Source organism: Podarcis erhardii (genome assembly GCF_964252035.2).
Source record: "Podarcis erhardii genome assembly, chromosome: 11".
Classification (NCBI taxonomy): Eukaryota; Metazoa; Chordata; class Lepidosauria; order Squamata; family Lacertidae; genus Podarcis; species Podarcis erhardii.
This window is the reverse complement of record NC_138501.1, coordinates 56018248-56036497: the sequence shown is the minus strand read 5'-3', so window position 1 is coordinate 56036497 and position 18250 is coordinate 56018248. Positions and strand designations below refer to the sequence as shown.

At 55.9% G+C, this 18250-nt stretch overlaps 1 protein-coding gene across 2 annotated transcripts; it reads right to left on the bottom strand.

Moving 5' to 3' along the window:
- Nucleotides 1–453: 453 nt before the first annotated feature.
- TAF1C (TATA-box binding protein associated factor, RNA polymerase I subunit C) lies at nucleotides 454–16763 on the bottom strand. Of its 2 annotated transcripts, XM_081881404.1 has the most exons (14): nucleotides 16590–16763; nucleotides 15522–15621; nucleotides 14642–14754; nucleotides 14443–14538; nucleotides 13673–13743; nucleotides 10948–11186; nucleotides 10002–10130; nucleotides 9785–9902; nucleotides 8038–8109; nucleotides 6695–6830; nucleotides 6379–6507; nucleotides 4845–5022; nucleotides 4170–4307; nucleotides 454–1695 (listed from the first exon to the last, which is right to left on the bottom strand). In XM_081881404.1, exons 1-14 carry the CDS (start codon nucleotides 16746–16748, stop codon nucleotides 536–538), a joined length of 2838 nt encoding a protein of 945 aa, XP_081737530.1. In that variant the 5' UTR covers nucleotides 16749–16763; the 3' UTR covers nucleotides 454–535. The 2 variants fall into 2 exon arrangements, with proteins under 2 accessions (XP_081737530.1, XP_081737531.1); XM_081881405.1 differs by lacking the exon at nucleotides 8038–8109.
- Between the last annotated feature and the right edge of the window lie 1487 nt (nucleotides 16764–18250).

The following is an 18250-nucleotide window of genomic DNA, read 5'->3' as shown; positions in this document are numbered from 1 at the left end:
ATACTCGAGTATATATGGTATATAAAAAAAGGAAAGGGCAGATGAAGCAGGTTGTGGGTCCAGCCCACTGGGGTGGGGAGACAGGAGGACCCTGCTGGGTGTGTGGCGGAAGGACCCCCACCCCCACCCCAGGATGAGACCCCCGTGAGGAGGCGGGAAGCCACGGTTAGCTTTCTGTGTGTTGCCACTGTGCAGTTGCTTGGAGTCACAGGACTCTCTTTTGCATTCCAGAGATTCCAGGCTGTTGGAAGTCTCACGGAAGACGGATGTGATGTTACTGTTTCCTGTTCCCTTGTGTTTCAGTTGGTTCCCTGCTTTCACAGAGAGAGCATGTATATTTCTTTTCTGTCTGCGTACTTGGGAATAAATCTCTTTGCAATGTAGCTCATATTGTCTCGGCTCCTTCCCTGCATGCTGGATACTCTGCGTAATGGGGGAACGTGCTTGGGAGCTCGGTCGTGGCGCAAGTCCGACAGCCACGAGGCCCAGCTGGGCAGAAAGTCAGCTTTATTCCATTGACAGGGAGGAGAGGGGCTCAGAAGCCCATGCGGGGTCTCTTGCGGGGTCCCTGAGAGCCCTGGGAGGAGGGGAGGGGGCGCTGGCTCCCGCGACTGGAGGCCTGGCTGGCTGGCAGCTCGGCCGGGGGCTCGTCAGGCTCGTCAAAGATGGCCAGGTAGTTGCGGAGGGTCTGGCGGCGCTCCTTGGGGATCCTGCGGGTGGAGAGGGTCTGGGACGAGAGCAGCTGCGAGGACGAGGGGGAGCCCTGGGAAGCGTCACGGGGGCCTTGGGAGTCGGGAGGGGGGCCCTGGGAAGCAGTAGGGGAGCAGGGAACGGAGACGCGAGACTCGGGTGCCAGGCAGGGGGCTTTCATGGTGGCAGAGGCCAGAGAGTAGAGGCTTTCTGAGTCGGTGGGGACCTCGCTGGGGGTCTGGCTGCTGGCTGCCCACCAGGAGGAGTCGCTGGCATCCGACTGGTAGCTGGTGGTGGAGGTGAAGCTCCCCGAGAGGCTGGGGGTTCCCCTCGCCCTCTTGCGCCTCCGCCGCTGCTCCCTCAGCGCCCGCTGCTTCTGCGCCTTGGTGGCGCCCAGCTTCTCCTGCCACCAGTCGGCCCAGCCGCCGGCCCAGGAGGCGGCCAGGCGCTGCCCCAGCTCCCCCGGGGGGCCCTCCTGCTCCAGGCCCGGGGGCGAGGGGGCCCTGCCAGCCGGCTCCCGGGGGCACACGGCCCGCTTCTCCCGCATGGCCTGGCGCAGGCGCTGCCGGGCCTCCCCGTAGGAGGGGGCCTGATCCCCGACCGGCTCCCGCAGCTCCTGGCGAGCAAAGAGGCGGCTCTGGCTGAGGATGGCTGGCAGCCGCGCCCGGCCCTGGGCTGCCTCGGGGAGATGCTTCCAGGCCTTCCGGAAGGCCCTGATCCAGCGCTGGTAAGCGGAGGGGGCGGCCACAGGTGCTGCGGGGGCGGCAGATGGTGGAGGGCAGCCTTCGCGCAGTCCGGCTGCTTCGTCAGGGCCTTGGTGGGCACCCTCCTCTTCCTCCTCCTGCGGGGCTTCGGGGGCCGGTTGTGGCCCCTCGCAGTCTCCTTCTTCCTCCTCGTCTTCCTCCTGGTGGAGCAAGGGCTGGTAGAAGAGATCGCCGGCCTCAGAGACCTGGAAGACCAGCAGGGTCTGACTCTGGCCCTGCTGACCCAGGGCGGCTGCGATGCCTGGGGGTGGAAGAGAACCGTCAGTGGGGGGCTGCACTGGGCGGAGGAAAGAGGGCACGGCCAGAGAGTCCGGCCCCTCATTTCAAGGGGTTAGGAGAGCCCAGAAGTCACATATTCAGTCACCAGATTTTGTGCTGCCGTGATAGATATCCAACGAAAAATGGTCTATGCTACAATTCAGTCCCAAACTGAAGGCCCATCTTGTTGGATCCGCACTTCTGAAGCCCCATCCCATACAGCTGTGTTGATCTTTTAATTTTTCTTATAAATTTGTACTCACCCATTATCTATGCTTAATTAGGTATTCTATGTATATGTTTAAATCTACGTTTGGTTGTTGCTCCCTTTTATTTCATAATTATTCGCTTAGATTCATACTGTTATGCTATTTATTTAGATGTTTTGCTTATGCTGGTCTATGACTGTAATAAAGTAATAAAGTAAAAGTAAAGTAAAAGGGGTCAGGGCTGTGGAGCATCTTCTTTCATAAAAGAAGAGACGAAGAGTTTGGATTTGATATCCTGCCTTTCACTCCCTTTAAGGAGTCTCAAAGCGGCTGACATTCTCCTTTCCCTTCCTCTCCCACAACAAACACTCTGTGAGGTGAGTGGGGCTGAGAGACTTCAAAGAAGTGTGACTAGCCCAGGGTCACCCACCAACTGCATATGGAGGAGCAGGGAATCGAACCCGGTTCACCAGATTACGAGTCCACCGCTCTTAACCACTACACCACACAAATACATCTGTCCACACCGCTCATAGAATCACAGCATCTTAAGACTTGGAAGAGCCCCCCAAGGGTCATCTAGTCCAACCCCCGGCAATGCAGGGATCTCAACCAAATCACCCCGGGCATATGGGCATCAAGCTCTGCTTAAAGACCTCCAAGGAAGGAGAGTCCAGCATCTTTGGTGGGAGACGAACACTGTAAGCAATTAACAACACTAGCAGGGTTGTTCATGATATGTACCTGTCAGGGGCTCAGGAGCAGAAGCACAGGGGAGAGAGGAAATGGAGAGCGAAGGGGAAGAATCTGAGGGCAGCGTAGGAGAAGATGACAGTGGCCCGAGAGATTCCATGAGCCTCTCCAGCGAATCGGAAGATTCACAGAAGGGGGCGCCGGTGGCCAGGGCAAGGGGGGTCCCAAGGGGGACACTCCAGAAGCAAGGGGCCAGCGGGGACTCCCAGAGCAGCAGTTGGAAATCAGGACCAGCTTCCCCACCAGAGCGTAGTGGGGGGGAAGAGTCCCAGGTATCGGGGCCCGCGTCTCCTCCAGGAGGGAGAGAAGATGAGTCAGGGCTGACCACGCCTCCATCGGAGAGTCAGGCAACGGAGGGGAGGTCAGGTCCAGCTAGCATCCCGGAAGAGGGAAGCAGTGACAGAAGCAGTGTAACAGTCAGGAGGAAGGTCACTGGGTTGGCGCGAGAGCCAAGTTCAAATGTACAGGCGCGCGGGACAGCAGGGAACGAGGATTGGGAACCAGGTCCTAAAGCCCGTCGGAGGCAGGGGGAGGAGTCAGGGGACTCAGCGTCAGAAGAGTCCAGAAAGGGGAATGCCCCAGCGGACAGGAGGACCCAGAGGAGGAGAGAGCAGAGGAAGAGGTGGAGCAGGGCTAGAGTCTTAAACTGGTGTCAGAGGGGAGGAGATTCAGACGGAACTTCGGCGGTCTAGGGTTTAAGACGTAGAGCTGCGCGCTGCGGCTTTGAAATGGAAACTGAACTTCAATAAAGACTTTTGTATATAACGACGACCTGGCGTTGGTCCTCTGTGAGCTGGGACCTTGGGCAGCTCTGACAGTACCCTTTTCCTATTACTTAAAATCAGAGAACAGGAGGAATAAGGGAAAAGGGAAAACTAATAAATGCTCGGATGTAAAGATATAAACTGGGAAACCATGAAGCGGGAGGGAGGGAAGTCGATGCTCAGATGAGCAATTTATAAAGTGGATGTCAAAAACAGGTTTAAATGGGAAAAAATGGAAAAGCAATAAAAATGTTTTTTAAACAAACAAACAGCTCCTACATTTCGAGAGCTAAATTACCCTAGTCCGACATTTCAAAGCCAAATGGTAGATTGCTAATTAAAAGTTATTCCCTGAGCTATACAGTGTTTTCTGGTTTCCCTAAGCCCTGCAAGCTTTTGACCCTGGGGGGGCCACCTTGAAAAGAATTCTCATCAGCTAATGAGACAGGATTTCCCCTTGCAAAAGCCACACTGGTTCTGCTTCAAGCAAGGCTTGTTCTTCCACATTCTTGCTAATTCTCTCTTCAGCGACACCTCCCACCATTTTCCTGGACATGGTCCCCTCTTGGTCCCTGTCCTCCCCCCCCCCCGATGGAGCAATGAAGTCTGCTCCTTTGGGTCAGATTTTGAAGGGACTGGTTTGCACACCTGCCCCTGCTCACCACTTGGGGGAGGGCGTGTGTCTAAGCTGCTTCCAGTCTGGCTCAAGCCCCCCCCCCCCCGCCACGTACCTGCAGTGGGCAGGGCGAGACGCTGGCGCAGAGCCTCCTGCTGGATGGGCACTTGCACAGGGAAGTGGGGCAGGCTCTCGAGGATGGAAGGGACCTTCCGTGGGGGGCCCCAGAGCTGGCAAGGGGTGTCGGCGCCGCCTGCGGAAAGAGGTGGGTCAGTCCCCCAGCCCACAACCACAGCCACCCCCAAGTATTCACACCACCAGAAAAGCTCTGGAGCAGCAAGGTCAGGCCAAAGGGGGTGTCACCCAATCTTGCATCACTGAAGTTGGGGGGCACCAGCAGACCTTGCCAGAGGGGGCTCTATAGTTTCGGTGCTGCGTGGCGTCCTACTTGGGGGCATAAGAGCATAATGGCCTGGCCGCTGGATCAACTGGGATCCAGAAGCATCGCTGACCACAGGAGCATCGCCAGGAAACCCTGGCCAGTAACTGCCTCCTCCCACCCCAAATTTTGTCTCCTCCTCTTTTAAAGCCATCACCATCCTTCTGCTTCTTTCAACATCCCACTTCCTGGCAGGAGAGGCTTTTGGGCATCTCTGTTGTGCTAGCCGCCACAACCCCAAGGTCTCTGGTCAGCCGCCACCCGCTCAGACCCCAGTAAGTGCCTATGCCAATGGGGGGGGTACTCTGATCCACTCCCTGCACCCCCAGCCCCTGCCTCGCCCCCCCCCACCTGTGTACTGCAGCAGCAAGAGTTCTTGGTCGTGGTGGGAGCCGAGGAGGAGCTTGTGGCTGCGCTGTGGAGCGACAGCCGGGCTGAGGAGGCCGTAGATGGGTGGCCGCTGCATCATGTGCTCCCAGCTGAGGGCGGGCACCAGGGGGAAGCGTTCGTCCAGCACGTAGACCGAGAACTGCGGAAGGAGAGAGGAGCATTCACAGCACACAGACTCCTCAAACTGGAAAGCTGGGAGGGACCCGAGGGTTTGAGGCTGAATCCTGACAAGACAGAAGTGCTGTTTTGGGGGGACATGAGGCGGGTGGGTGTGGAGGACTCCCTGGTCCTGAAAGGGGCAACTGTGCCCCTGAAGGACCAGGTGCGCAGCCTGGGGGTCATTCTGGACTCACAGCTGTCCATGGAGGCGCAGGTCCAGGGCAGCTGTTTATCAGCTCCATCTGGTATGCAGGATGAGACCCTCCCTGCCCACGGACTGTCTCACCAGAGTGGTGCATGCTCTGGTTATCTCCCGCTTGGACTACTGCAATGCGCTCTACGTGGGGCTACCTTTGAAGGTGACTCGGAAACTGCAATTAATCCAGAATGCGGCAGCTAGACAGGTGACTGGGAGTGGCCGCCGGGACCACATAACACCGGTCCTGAGAGATCTGCATTGGCTCCCAGTACGTTTCTGGGCACAATTCAAAGTGTTGGTGCTGACCTTGAAAGCCCTAAATGGCCTCAAAGGCCCAGTAGACCTGAAGGAGCGTCTCCACCCCCATCGTTCTGCCCGGACACTGAGGTCCAGTGCCAAGGGCCTTCTGGCGGTTCCCTCACTGCGAGAAGTGAGGTTACAGGGAACCAGGCAGAGGGCCTTCTTGGTAGTGGCACCTGCCCTGTGGAACGCCCTCCCATCAACAACTATCTGACTTTTAGAAGACATCTGAAAGCAGCCCTGTTTAGGGAAGCTTTTAATGTTTGATGCATTACTGTATTTTAATATTTGGTTGGAAGCTGCTCAGAGTAGCTGGGGAAACCCAGCCAGATGGGCGAGGTATAAATAATAAATTGTTCTTTTTGTTATTTTTTTCCTTCCAATAAAGTACAGCAGAAAAGTTGTCCAAATATAAACACAATAAACACAATCCTCACAATAATTTCATAATTATTGGTCTATGTATTTCTAATAGTACAACCAAATCAGTAATTTTTAATATAATTGTAAAAACTACTCTGAAATTTTATTATTCCAAAAATGAAACCTTCTGGTTGTAAATATTAAAATTATATCAGCAAGAAGGAGTCTTTCTGTAAAAAAATGATTTAAATCAAGTCTTACCGACTAGTGATTTAAACCAAATCTTACTGACTAGTGATTTAGAATGTGATTTAAATCGATTAGATTTAAATCAAATCCACCCTGTTTGCCCTTATGATTTCCACCTCAGGCATGATTTCCACACAAGTGCATGAACACACAGCCCCAGCTTGGGAAGTCTCAAGAGGACCCCTGTGCCAGTCTCTGGAGGATGAGGAAAGCCCTGGCACTCACCTGCGTGGCAACGAGGTGCTGGTAGGGCTCAGCCTGGCCCAGGTACTTGGAGAGGACCACGCGCTCCCCCCGCTGGCAGTCTGCCTCGCCCCCCACCTTGAAGAGCTCCACGCGATGTTGAGAGGACACCTGGGAGCAACCGAGAGGAGCAGCCTGAGCCCCGGGAGAGCAGGGTCCCCATGCGCCACCCCTGGGGGCTCCTCTCGTCCCCCGAACCCGCCTTGGGTGGGGCAGCAGCAGGACGTGTGGAGCCCCCTTGCAGCATCTCCTCTCCCCGCCCCCCCCCCCGGACCACCTCCCCTCCCCAGAGTCTCACCCTCTGGTCAATCCCCACCAGGCCGGTACGGTCGGCAAAGCTGAGCACCCGCGGGTGAGCAGTAAACTCGCTCCATCGCCAAGGGGAAGGGTCCCGGAAGAAGAGGGTCTCACTGTCCTGGTGCAGCCGCTGCAGCCTGGCAAGAAGGAGAGGGCATGGCGGACTGGCGCTTGACACAGCTCTTCTAGTCTGGCTCACCTGCACTCCATGCCAGCCTCAGGGCGCCAGCCCAACACAGCTCTGGGGGATACTCAGAGCCTGCTGGATCCGGCCAGTCCAGCAACCCATTCTCACAGGGGCCAGCTAGATGTTTGTGAGAAACCCACCAGCAGGATCCTCTTTTAAAGCCATCCCGGTTGGTGGCCATCTCTGCCTCCTGTGGCAGGGAGTTCCACAGTCTAATAATAATAATAATAATAATAATAATAATAATAATAATAATAATAATTTATTATTTATACCCCGCCCATCTGGCTGGGCCTCCCCAGCCACTCTGGGCGGCTTCCATAAAAACCAAAAATACAGTAAAATATCACACGTTAAAAACTTCCCTAAACAGGGCTGCCTTAAGATGTCTTCTGAATGTCAGGTAGTCTACCGATGTGATGCATGAATAACTTTATTTTATCCATCCTGAATCTTCCAGGAAGGGGGCAGGAGAAGGGCTGGCTTCTGGGACTGGGCCCGGCGTGGCTGCCGGCACGAGCCTCGCCCCGTTGTATTTGGGGGAAGGTCTCCCTTTCGAACGCCTCTGAGTCTGCAGATCAGAAATGCACAACTGCATCCCTGGGGCATCTCATTACATTGCCAGGTTCTTACAATACTCAAACCTGAAGCCCCAAATACGAAGGTTGAGTTGCTGACGACTCCCAACACCTGACTCTCTTTCCCTGGAGTTTTTCAACAGGGGTCAAATGGCCAGCTGCCAGGACTTCTTCTTTAGCTGAGATTCCTGCGAGTGCGGGCGCACGGGGCGGGGGGGGGGCTGGATTAGATGACCCCTGGGGAACCTTCCAACTCCACAATTTTTTTTATAAAAAACAGCCCTTCATTTATTGGGAGAGAAAGTCACCCAAGGAATTTCAGCGTTCTCTGTTTTGCCTGTTTCAAGGGGGCAGAAATCGGAAGAAAGCTTTTCCAAAGTAACTTCTCATTCCCTTTCCTTTCCTTTCCTTTCCTTTCCTCACTCCAAAATGTAATCCTCAAGGGCTTGTGAACCCTCCTTTTGCCCGCCTCCCCTCCAGAGACAGGGCCAAGCATGTCTTCTCCCCACCCCATCCATCTTCATCTGCATACAAGACGAGGGGGGCCCTTATTAGCTCCCCCCCCCCCGCAGTGCTCACCCTGTCTCCACATTCCAGACATAGAGGGCTCCTCCGTGGGTGCAGAAGGAGAGCTCGCCAGGCAGGTGGGGGCTGCAAGGGAGACAGGAGAGGCATCATGCGCAGCAGGAGTTGCAGAGACCCCCGGCCCCCTCCCCAGGCTTAGCTCCAGCCCCAGGCCTGCCCCACTGCAGCCTCTCAAGTAGCAAGATTTATACCCCACTAGACTTGCTTGCAATAAAACTGCTAAGGAATATTAAAAGCATCAATTAAGATCAGTTAACCATGAGTAATAAAGAGCATTTAAGGGATGGTTAGCATTAGGAATACACATAAAAAGGGGTTCTGCGGCCACTGGGGGGGGCGCTGGCTGGGACGCAGCACAACAGGGCCTTCTCTGTGGTGGCACCCAGACGCCCCTCCCCAGGAGATTCGCTGTGGGCTGGCAATACTTCTCTCTTTTCTTTCCAACAGTTTGATCTTTTGATGAATTTCACAACATGGTGCTTCTTCATTTAGATAACAGGGTGATGAATCCAGTGTTCTGGGCATGCAGAGAGGGCCAGGGGGTGGTTGGAGGGACACACAGAACAGTCTCATGGCCCCGGGAAAGCTGAAGAGACCCCTTTGAGGAGAGGTGGGGGGGTCAGGTGGGATTGCTATGAGGAATTATGAAAAATGGAGAACGCCATTGTGTCAGCCATGAAAGCATTGCTTTAACTGGGCTTGGTTCATTGACAATAATTTCTGATTAAATACCATAAGCCTCTGCATCTCTGCCCATCTTCTCTACTGTTCATTTTCTCTGCCTCACAGGCACGTATAAGCATTCCGACTGGTTGCTTCACCAGGCATCCGGAGCCATAAAGATAGAAGGTAGCTTTGATGTAGTTTGCTAATCTTTAGGTAGATTTTAAGGGCCAGGAAGAGAGATCACTGTTTACTGCCGTTTATGACCTCCGGGGTTTGCTAAATGCATTCCTCCTTGATTCCTATTTTATTTACTCTGAACTATGTATGCATGGGACGTGGCTGGCGCTGTGGGTTAAACCACAGAGCCTAGGACTTGCCGATCAGAAGGTCAGCGGTTCGAATCCCTGCGACGGGGTGAGCTCCCGTTGCTCGGTCCCTGCTCCTGCCAACCTAGCAGTTCAAAAGCACGTCAAAGTGCAAGTAGATAAATAGGTACCACTCCTGCGGGAAGGTAAACAGCATTTCCATGCGCTGCTCTGGTTCACCAGAAGTGGCTTAGCCATGCTGGCCACATGACCTGGAAGCTGTATGCCGGCTCCCTTGGCCAATAAAGCGAGATGAGCACCGCAACCCCAGAGTCGTCATTAGACCAGACTCTAATGGTCAGGGGTCCCTTTCCCGTTCCCTTTCCCTTTGTATGCAAGCTCAAGTAGGAAATGGTTTCTTTGTAGTTACAAGGATTTCTCTGAACTGACTTTGTCCCACGTATTTTTGAAATGCTCAGAGGACATCTGATTGGTTCTTACAAGTGCTATGCTGAAAGTTCTTTTGTTAATACAGGGGCCTGGGCCAGGGTGTGACGGATTATTATTCGCATCTCCTCCCAGAGTCTTGCTGGCCAAGCCTCGTGTGTATTTTATTAATCAGGGTCCAATCCTTCCTTGCCTTTGGAACGCAACAAGAGGGGCCAGAGAGTCGAGGAGGCTGAACCCAAACAGACTTTGCCTTCACATCACAAGGGCAGGTTTTAAAAAAAATAAAATGGTGAGACAAGCCCCCGTTGCTTCCCTCTTACCTGACTGCGATGGAGGAGCAGGGGGTCTCTGTGCCAACCACCTGGAGTGGGGCGGGGTCTCCTCCCGGCTTCATCTTCCATGCGCCGCAGTGGTAATCTGAGCGCACCCCAACAAAGTCTGCGCATGGGGGGTGCAGAGCAGAGAGACCAGGCTTAGCACCCTCGGAATAAGACTGGGGGAGAAAGGGCAGCAATTTCCAGCAGACGCCTCACTCACCAATGCCGTCCACCTGGGCAGCTGCCACCTGCTGGACCCGGCCGTTGAGCTCAAACTGGGCAGGGCAGCCATGGGTTCGAGGCCTCAGGGAGCCACTGGTGGTGGGCTTCAGAGCCATGTCTTGGAAGCCTGATGAAGGAGCAGCTAAGGAAGGGGTACGGGGGGGGGGTCTCGAGGGAGAGGTCTGGCAGGGGGAGGAACATGGCAGATTGGGGGGGGGGAGAGAGAGAGACCACCCAGAAAACCCACATGCAAGATTCATGGAAGAGCATAGGGTCAGGTTCAAGGTGCTGGTCCTTTAAAGCCCTTTGTGGCTTAGGGCCCTCGTATCAATGGGACCGGCTTTCCTGGTCTGCCCCGCAGAGGACCTTAAGGTCCATGAATAACCATAGTTTAGAGGTCCCGGGCCCTAAGGAAGTCAGACTATCCTCCGCCAGGGCCTTCTCAGTGATGGCTCCGACCTGGTGGAATGCTCTGTCCCAGGAGACTAGGGCCCTTCAGGATTTAACCTCCTTCCGTCGGGCCTGTAAGACAGAGCTATTCCGCCTGGCCTTTAATTTGAATTCAGCCTGATCTTTTATTTGCCTTCTCTTCCTTCCCCCTCCCCTTTTATGAAGATCACCCGCTCTGGGACCCCACAGCTAATTCTCCCCTGGCCTCCTCGCTGGCCCAAGTAGGACCAATTCAGCCAGCTAGCCCTGGGGATTATCTGATTGATTTTTGAATTTTATTGTTATTCATGTCTTTATACCGTATTTTAAGCTGCTTTTATAATTAAGTGTTTTAAATTTGTTGTTAGCTGCCCTGAGCCCGGTTTTTGAACCAGGAAGGGCGGGGTATATATAAAATTTTTTTTTTATTATTATTATAAGAAAGGTCAGAGCCCCAGAGCTCTCCCTCGCCAGCTGGCTGCAACCAAGCGCCTCTTGCCCCCGGAAAAGGATACAGAGCTGGTTCATGGCCTCCCCGGAGGGGTACACCAGGCAGCCCCTGGACGACGGCCCCCCGCTGCCCTCTCTGGGCAGCCAGGCCAAGGCCCCCCCGGTTGGGGTCTCGTCGAAGGAAAGGCGCCTCCACTGCTCCGCCAGGTCCTCGTGCAGCCAGTCGGCCATCAGCTCCAGGGGCAGCTCAAAGAGCCAGTCCCGGCACAGGCGCATGATGCTCTTGCCCCCAAAGAAGCTGCAGCTGTGGGGTGCGATAGGAATTTTGAGGTCTGAGATATATGTTCAATGTTCATAAGAGTACCAACCAAGCACGTATATAGATCAGCACAGGAAGACAGACCTGGAACCAATTTTGATTCCCAAACTGTCCCAAACTGACCAAATGTTTTCTCTGCAAGGTCAAAGGAAAATGGAAAAGCCCCCCCCCCCCCTTGTCTCTTCCTTCACAAATCCTGTCTTAAGGGTATGTCTGTGTTTGAATAGAGTGTGAGCCTGTGACTTGGCTCAGGAACTAAGTATTTATCATTACAAAAGACTGGCCAGGATCCCCGGGTATCCAATCAAGTAACCTGCCAGACCGGAGATAAACAAGGACAGGAGAAAAACATCATTCAAATTTCTGTTTTAGACCGCCTTTTCTGTGATGTATGTATGATGTTTCTGGGGGTGGTCTTGAGCTACAGGGTGGCAATTTCAAAAGTCTTTATAAGGCCTTGCGCACCATTTTTCTGGGTTCCTCCTCCCTCCTGCGTGTGGTGAGTGAGGACCCTGTTGCAACAGATCAATAAAGATCAGGCTTACTAGCTGCTTTGCTTCTCAATATTCTCTGGTTGGGCTCTGTTATTTTCTCCTACCAATAGGGAACCTATGTAAGGACTCTATATGGGCTCTTGGATACCCCATAAGAGGAAAAGGGCAGATTTTTGTTTACAACAGGGGAGGGGAGGCATCAGGAGCCAGGCCTTGGCTCTTGCCAGTCCCAGGTGAGGTGCACCTGGGAGAATGGGGAGAGCAACTGGGTTCCAGGCACCCTCCACGTTATCAACTGTTGCAGGAATTTATGTATAGGTGTGGGGGGGGGTTGCCCCTCCAGCAGGTATCATGCACATGCAGCCCACTACCAAAACCAGCACAATCGCTTTTGTGACTTTTGTGATTTCCCCCCACAAAACACTTCACCGCGGTTTCTTCCTATCTATTCAAAGGGCCTTTGCTGCACAATACCAAATGTAAGAATTCACTGCTAAATGTACCTATGTACTGGCTCACTGGGGAAACTTCAGAAATTCATCTAGACATGTGAGCTCAGCTACTCAGCAGCCCCTCTGCCTGAGTGATAATTCTTGGCATCCTGATACCTGAGTGCCAGACGGGTAGCCATTCCAGAAGTAACAAACCCAGAGGAAGACAAAAGGGTGGGATGAACTTGGCTGGGAAACAGGGAAATGTAAATGTCTCTTTTGTTCCACTTGATGGGTGTTTGGTGGAGGGCAAGGGAAACCATGGGGCAGGGTCCAGGATGCTCAGATTCCTGCCACCAGACCTCCCCTTTCATGATGTAACCGTGATGTATGAGTGATGTAGTTGGGGGGGGGTGTAACATGGGGATTAGCAGCTAATAAAAGTTTGGGTTCTCTTTTGTTCGGGGCTTCCATCTTGTTCCACCTGGTGGCAGGTGGGAGTAAAGACCAAGCCGACTGGCTGCTGTTTTGCTCTGGTATTCCTGGCTGGTGTCCTTGTTTTTTGTCCAAGGGAGCCCTCAGATTTCTCTGTTAACAAAACTCAGATACAGTATAGAAGAAGCTCATCCAAATGGCACCTTAAATCTAGGTTTGGATCAGTGGAATGTCTAGGCACCTTTACTTTTTGCACTGGCATTTATTTATTTAGTTAGTTATTATTTTCATTTCATTATAATTTATTATTTATACCCCACCCATAATAAACTTCCCTAAGCAAGGCTGCCTTCAGACGCCTTCTAAAAGTCAGATAGTTTCATTTCAATACTGCATTATATTTTAAATAATAAAATCTCATAGAATCTTAGTTGGAAGGGACCCAGGGGTCATCTTGTCCACCCAATGCAATGCAGGAATCTCAGCTAAAGCATCTTGAGGCAGCTGACCACACATTAAAAGATCAAATAAAACAACGCAGAATAAAACAAATTCAAGGGAAATATTCTCTAAGTGGCATTTCACTTTCCCCTGATTTATTTGACAACTTAATTTAAAGAGCTGCCCCACAGCAGACGGACACTCGGGAGGCAGAGTGGGGCAGGGGTTCGAGTGCTGCACTAGGACCTGGCAGATCAGGGTTCGAATTCCCACGCAGGGGACCCTGGGTCAGTCACACTCGAACCTCCCTTGCAGGGTTGGTGTAGAGATTAACTGAGGAGGGGGTGAACAGTGTCCTCCTTGGGGAAACGGGCGGGATATAAATGCAAGAAATAAGCTCTTCTGCTGAGCTGCTCAAGAAAGCTGGAGGGGTAGCCAAAGGAAGATGTCACTTGCCAGCTTGGCATCCAGAGATCTCCCCGTGTCGCCACTCGACCCGTGCCAGTCGCAAATGCACCTGGCGCCTGGCAAATTTCTAACACTGCACTTGCAACCTCCAAGCTCAGAGCCACAAGATGTCCGTGAACAGCAGTGGCTGAGGAACAGCCCCAAGACCCATCTGCCCCACTTTTGCCCCCCACCCTGGCAGAGGCAGAGGAGAGTTGCTCACCTCACGGCATCAGGGGCATCGATGTGCTTCAGCAGGTGGCTCACCCGGCAGACGTTGCGCCGCTTTTTCCTCTGCAGGGGATGGAGGGTCAGACGAAGCCCCAGGAAAGAGTCTCACTCTCCCCCCCCCCTTCAGACTAGCCTACCTGGCAGGGCTGTGGGGAGAGTTTGAAGACGCACAGCAGAACTTGCTGCTGCTCCTTCTGACAGAGGAGAAGAGACAGGGGCAGCCAGGAGGGAAAGGAAGAAAGCAGGGAAACCAAGCATGACTCAAGTCAGGACGGCACTGCAGTCTAGTGGTTAGAGTGTCGGACTGGGAGACCAGGGTTCGAATCCCCCACTTGGACATGAAGCTAAGGAACCTTAGGCCAGTCGGTGCTTCTTGGCCCAGGCCAAGCCAGCTCACTGGGTTATTGTTGGGGGGATTAAAAGAGGAGGGGGAGATCCATAATAATAATAATAATAATAATAATAATAATAATAATTTATATCCCGCCCTCCCCAGCTGAAGCCGGGCTCAGAGCAGCTAACAACAGTAAAATAATCCAGCATTCTAAAATCAATTCATTCTAAAATCAGTTCAAATCAAATGAATGGCAACCATTGGGCTAGAGATCTGTGATGATTGCCATGTATTAAAAGGTGGGCTATCAATGAAACAAACTCCCCACCTGAAGGAGGCTCCTCCCTCCATCAGAATCCCTTTGCTGTGCCCCACACCAGAGGGGCAGGACCCAACTCTCTGGGCAGCGACAAGGGAGGGTCCCTCACCTGGACTGGCGCATCTCCCAGGTGGAAGTTGTCCTGGAGGAGCTGCCCCATGGTGCCAAAGGCCACGTCAGGATAGTCCACAAAGAAGGCGCCCAGCTGTGGAAGCAGAGAGGGGACAGGCTGGGCCTTTGCCCGGGGTCTCACCCCCCACAGATGCCCTCCAACACTTCCCCCCCTCCAGTGGCCCCCTCTTGACTACCTGATCTGGGAAGCCCAGGGCAGCCTGAGCGCCAGTGTTGGTGGCTTCCGAGGAGCGCAGCATCAGTCCCTGCAGAAGGATGTCTTGGGGAGTCACGGGGGGCACCCTGCAGCCTGGGAGAGAAGGAGAGTCCGTCTGCCACCGGCACAGCGGGCACCTCTGGGGCACAGGCTGGGCGCCCTGCCTTTGGTCCCCAGTGTCTCCAGGCAAAGGCTTCTGCCTGACACCCCAGAAGGCAAATGGCCAGTTCACAGGAGCCTGCCAGGTGACTCCAAAGGAAGCAGCTGCCAGCAGGGCATGGCTAAACTGTGGAACTCCCTCTCACTGGAGGCAGGGATGGCCACAACCTGGATGGTTTGCAAAGAGGACTGGATAAATTCCAGGAGGAGGAGAGGCTCTTGGTGGCCCCAATGGCTCTGCTCTCCTTCCACCGAGGCAGCAAAGCTTCCCAGTACTAGTTTCTGGAAAACCCACCAGAGGGGAGAGTTGTGCCTGTGTTCTGCCCCCTGGTTTCCCCTGGGCATCAGCTTGGCGCCTGGGAGAACAGGATCCCGGAGCAGGACGGGCCGCTCTGGCCTGATCCAGCCGCCAGCGTCTTCTGATGTTCTTTGGAAGCCTCCAGGCCTAGAGGCAGTCTATCTCAGTTCTTCGGGGCATTTGCCCGCTGTGCCAACAGGATGCTGGACTAGATGGGGCGTTGGGCTCATCCGGCGGCCTGTTCTGCCATAGGCGCCAACTCCAAGGGGCCAGGGGGTTTTGCCCACCCCCAATAAAACATGCCCACCCAAGTTGATGGGCGTTGCACCATGTCATGTGATCTATTCACCTGCCCACCCCCTTATATGATTCAGGTCAGCACCCCTGGCAGGGTGGCGCTCACCGGCGTTGGGCGGCGTCAGGGGCAGTGGGGCGGCTTCGCTGGGCGTCCATCTCTCCCCGACGGCCTTCGGGAGGCGGCGGGGGACAAAGCGGGGCGGGTCCTGCGGGGCAAAGAGAAGGGGGGTCCCCCCTGCCCACACCTGATGGCAGCCAGGCAGGCAGAGGGAAGGCAGGGGGCCCGCCCCTCCCCCTAAGTCCTGGCCCCTCCCCCTCCCCTCTGTCCTCGGCCCCTCCCCCTCCCCAGGCCCCTCCCCCTCCCCAGGCCCCTCCCCCTCCGTCCTGGGCCCCTCCCCTCCCCATGGCCCCTCCCCTCCCCTCTGTCCTCGGCCCCTCCCCCTCCGTCCTGGGCCCCTCCCCTCCCCATGGCCCCTCCCCTCCCCAGGCCCCTCCCCCTCCGTCCTGGGCCCCTCCCCCTCTCCCCATGGCCCCTCCCCCTCCCCATGGCCCCTCCCCCTCCCCAGGCCCCTCCCCCTCCCCAGGCCCCTCCCCCTCCGTCCCGGGCCCCTCCCCCTCTCCCCATGGCCCCTTCCCTCCCCAGGGCCCCTCCCCCTCCGTCCTGGGCCCCTCCCCCTCCCCATGGCCCCTCCCCCTCCCCAGGCCCCTCCCCCTCCGTCCTGGGCCCCTCCCCCTCCCCATGGCCCCTCCCCCTCCCCATGGCCCCTCCCCCTCCCCAGGCCCCTCCCCCTCCGTCCCGGGCCCCTCCCCCTCTCCCCATGGCCCCTCCCCCTCCCCCTGACCCCTCCCCCTCCGTCCTGGGCCCCTCCCCCTGCCCTCCCAGGCCCCTCCCCTCCCTCCTGGGCCCCTCCCCCTCCCCAGGCCCCTCCCCTCCGTCCTGGGCCCCTCCCCCTCCCCATGGCCCCTCCCCCTCCCCATGGCCCCTCCCCCTCCCCAGGCCCCTCCCCCTCCGTCCCGGGCCCCTCCCCCTCTCCCCATGGCCCCTCCCCCTCCCCCTGACCCCTCCCCCTCCGTCCTGGGCCCCTCCCCCTGCCCTCCCAGGCCCCTCCCCTCCCTCCTGGGCCCCTCCCCCTCCCCAGGCCCCTCCCCTCCGTCCTGGGCCCCTCCCCCTCACCCGTCCGGGCGCCGCGGGGTCGGGCAGCACCTGCCCGTGGCAGCCCCACCCGGCCACCAGCGGGCTGGCCCGGGAGGCGCGGCGGCGGCGGCGGCGGCTGGGCGGCCCCGCCTGGAAGTAGCCCGGGAAGAGGGCGCGCGGGAAGGCGGCCGCCGCCATCGGGGATCGAACTGGCGGCGGCGCCGGCGGAGGAGGAGGCGGCGGCGGAGGGAGCCGAAGAGCCGAGCGCGCTCGCAGCCCGCGGGGCGAGCCCGGCGGAAGGAGCGGCCCGGGAGGCGGCGCCGAGAGGGGCCGGGCCGAGGGCCGCCGGCTCCCCCTAGCGGCCGGAGGGCGCCGCCGGGAAACGCGTCGCTGCTGGCGAGGCGATTTGGAGATTTCATATAGAAGGCAGCCAGCCCTGTTCAGGGAAGGTTTGAATCGGTGATATTTTAGTGTATTTCTGGTTTTTATGGAAGCCGCCCAGAGTGGCTGGGGAAACCCAGCCAGATGGGCGGGGTACAAATAATAAAAAATTATTATTATTATTATTATTATTATTATTATTATTATTATTATATAGATGCGTTGCAAATACTATCGTTCTGCTTGTGCAAACGTCCATTAGCAATCCGTTCATTAGTTGCTTGCGGATTGCTTAGAGGGGTAGAAAAGCAAATCTGGAAATGCAGGCGGGGGAATCTCAGCTGACCCCCATGTTTTGCTGGGCCCATTTCACAGCAATGGCCAGTGCTATTTTTCTAGAAGAAGAGGCGCCGAAACGCAGCGTGAGCACCTTCCTCATTCTCTTGGAATGGCAAGGGTGCCCCCCTGAGAGGGGCCAGAAGTGAGTTCCCACAAGTTCCAGCTGAAACAGCCCTGTGCCCAAGGCATGCCAGGTGCAAAGAGCAGGGCCATTGCCCTCCCCCTGCCAGGAAGGGGGCAGGGGCAGCGGGCACACAGCCAGGTGGGCTCCCTTGGCAGCTGGGTGCTCTTTTCTGCCCCTCTCAGGTCCAGCCCAGACATCTCTGGCCACAAGCAAAGCACAAGTGGCCACACGGAGAGATACCAAGAGGGGTGGGCTGCTTGGAAAGGGCAAGCGGCAGTTTGGCCCTTCAGCCCAGAAAGGGGGTCTCGTCATCAGAGCCATGGCTAGGTGATCTTGCACCTCCTAGCCAATATTTTTATTTCTAGACATATGTTCAGCTGATTTTGCACCCCTCCCTTGCCTGGCAGGGGCCTTCCTCCCCACTCCCTAGCAACGGCCCTGCTTTCCATCCAGCAGAGGTTAAGCAGACAGGGCCTCATCCTTCCCCTGCTGCTGCCACCCTTCTCCCGTCCTTCTTGCTCAAGTGTCCTGCCATCGTGCTGTTTAGGGTATCTGGTTTCATTTGCATGGCTCTACAACCTGAGCGTAGGCTGGAGGGGCTCACAGCATCAACCCCCAAACAGTCACAGCTTTGGATACCCAGCACAGAGCAAGCCGGTCTCTGGGTCTCCTGCTTCCAGCTCAGCTCTCCACCCAACTCTCTGGCTATTGTGTTCCTAAAGTTAGAGGGACCCCTGACCATTAGGTCCAGTCGCGGACGACTCTGGGGTTGTGGCGCTCATCTCTCTTTATTGTCCGAGGGAGCCGGCGTATAGTTTCCGGGTCATGTGGCCAGTGGGGCAGGAGCCCCAAATAA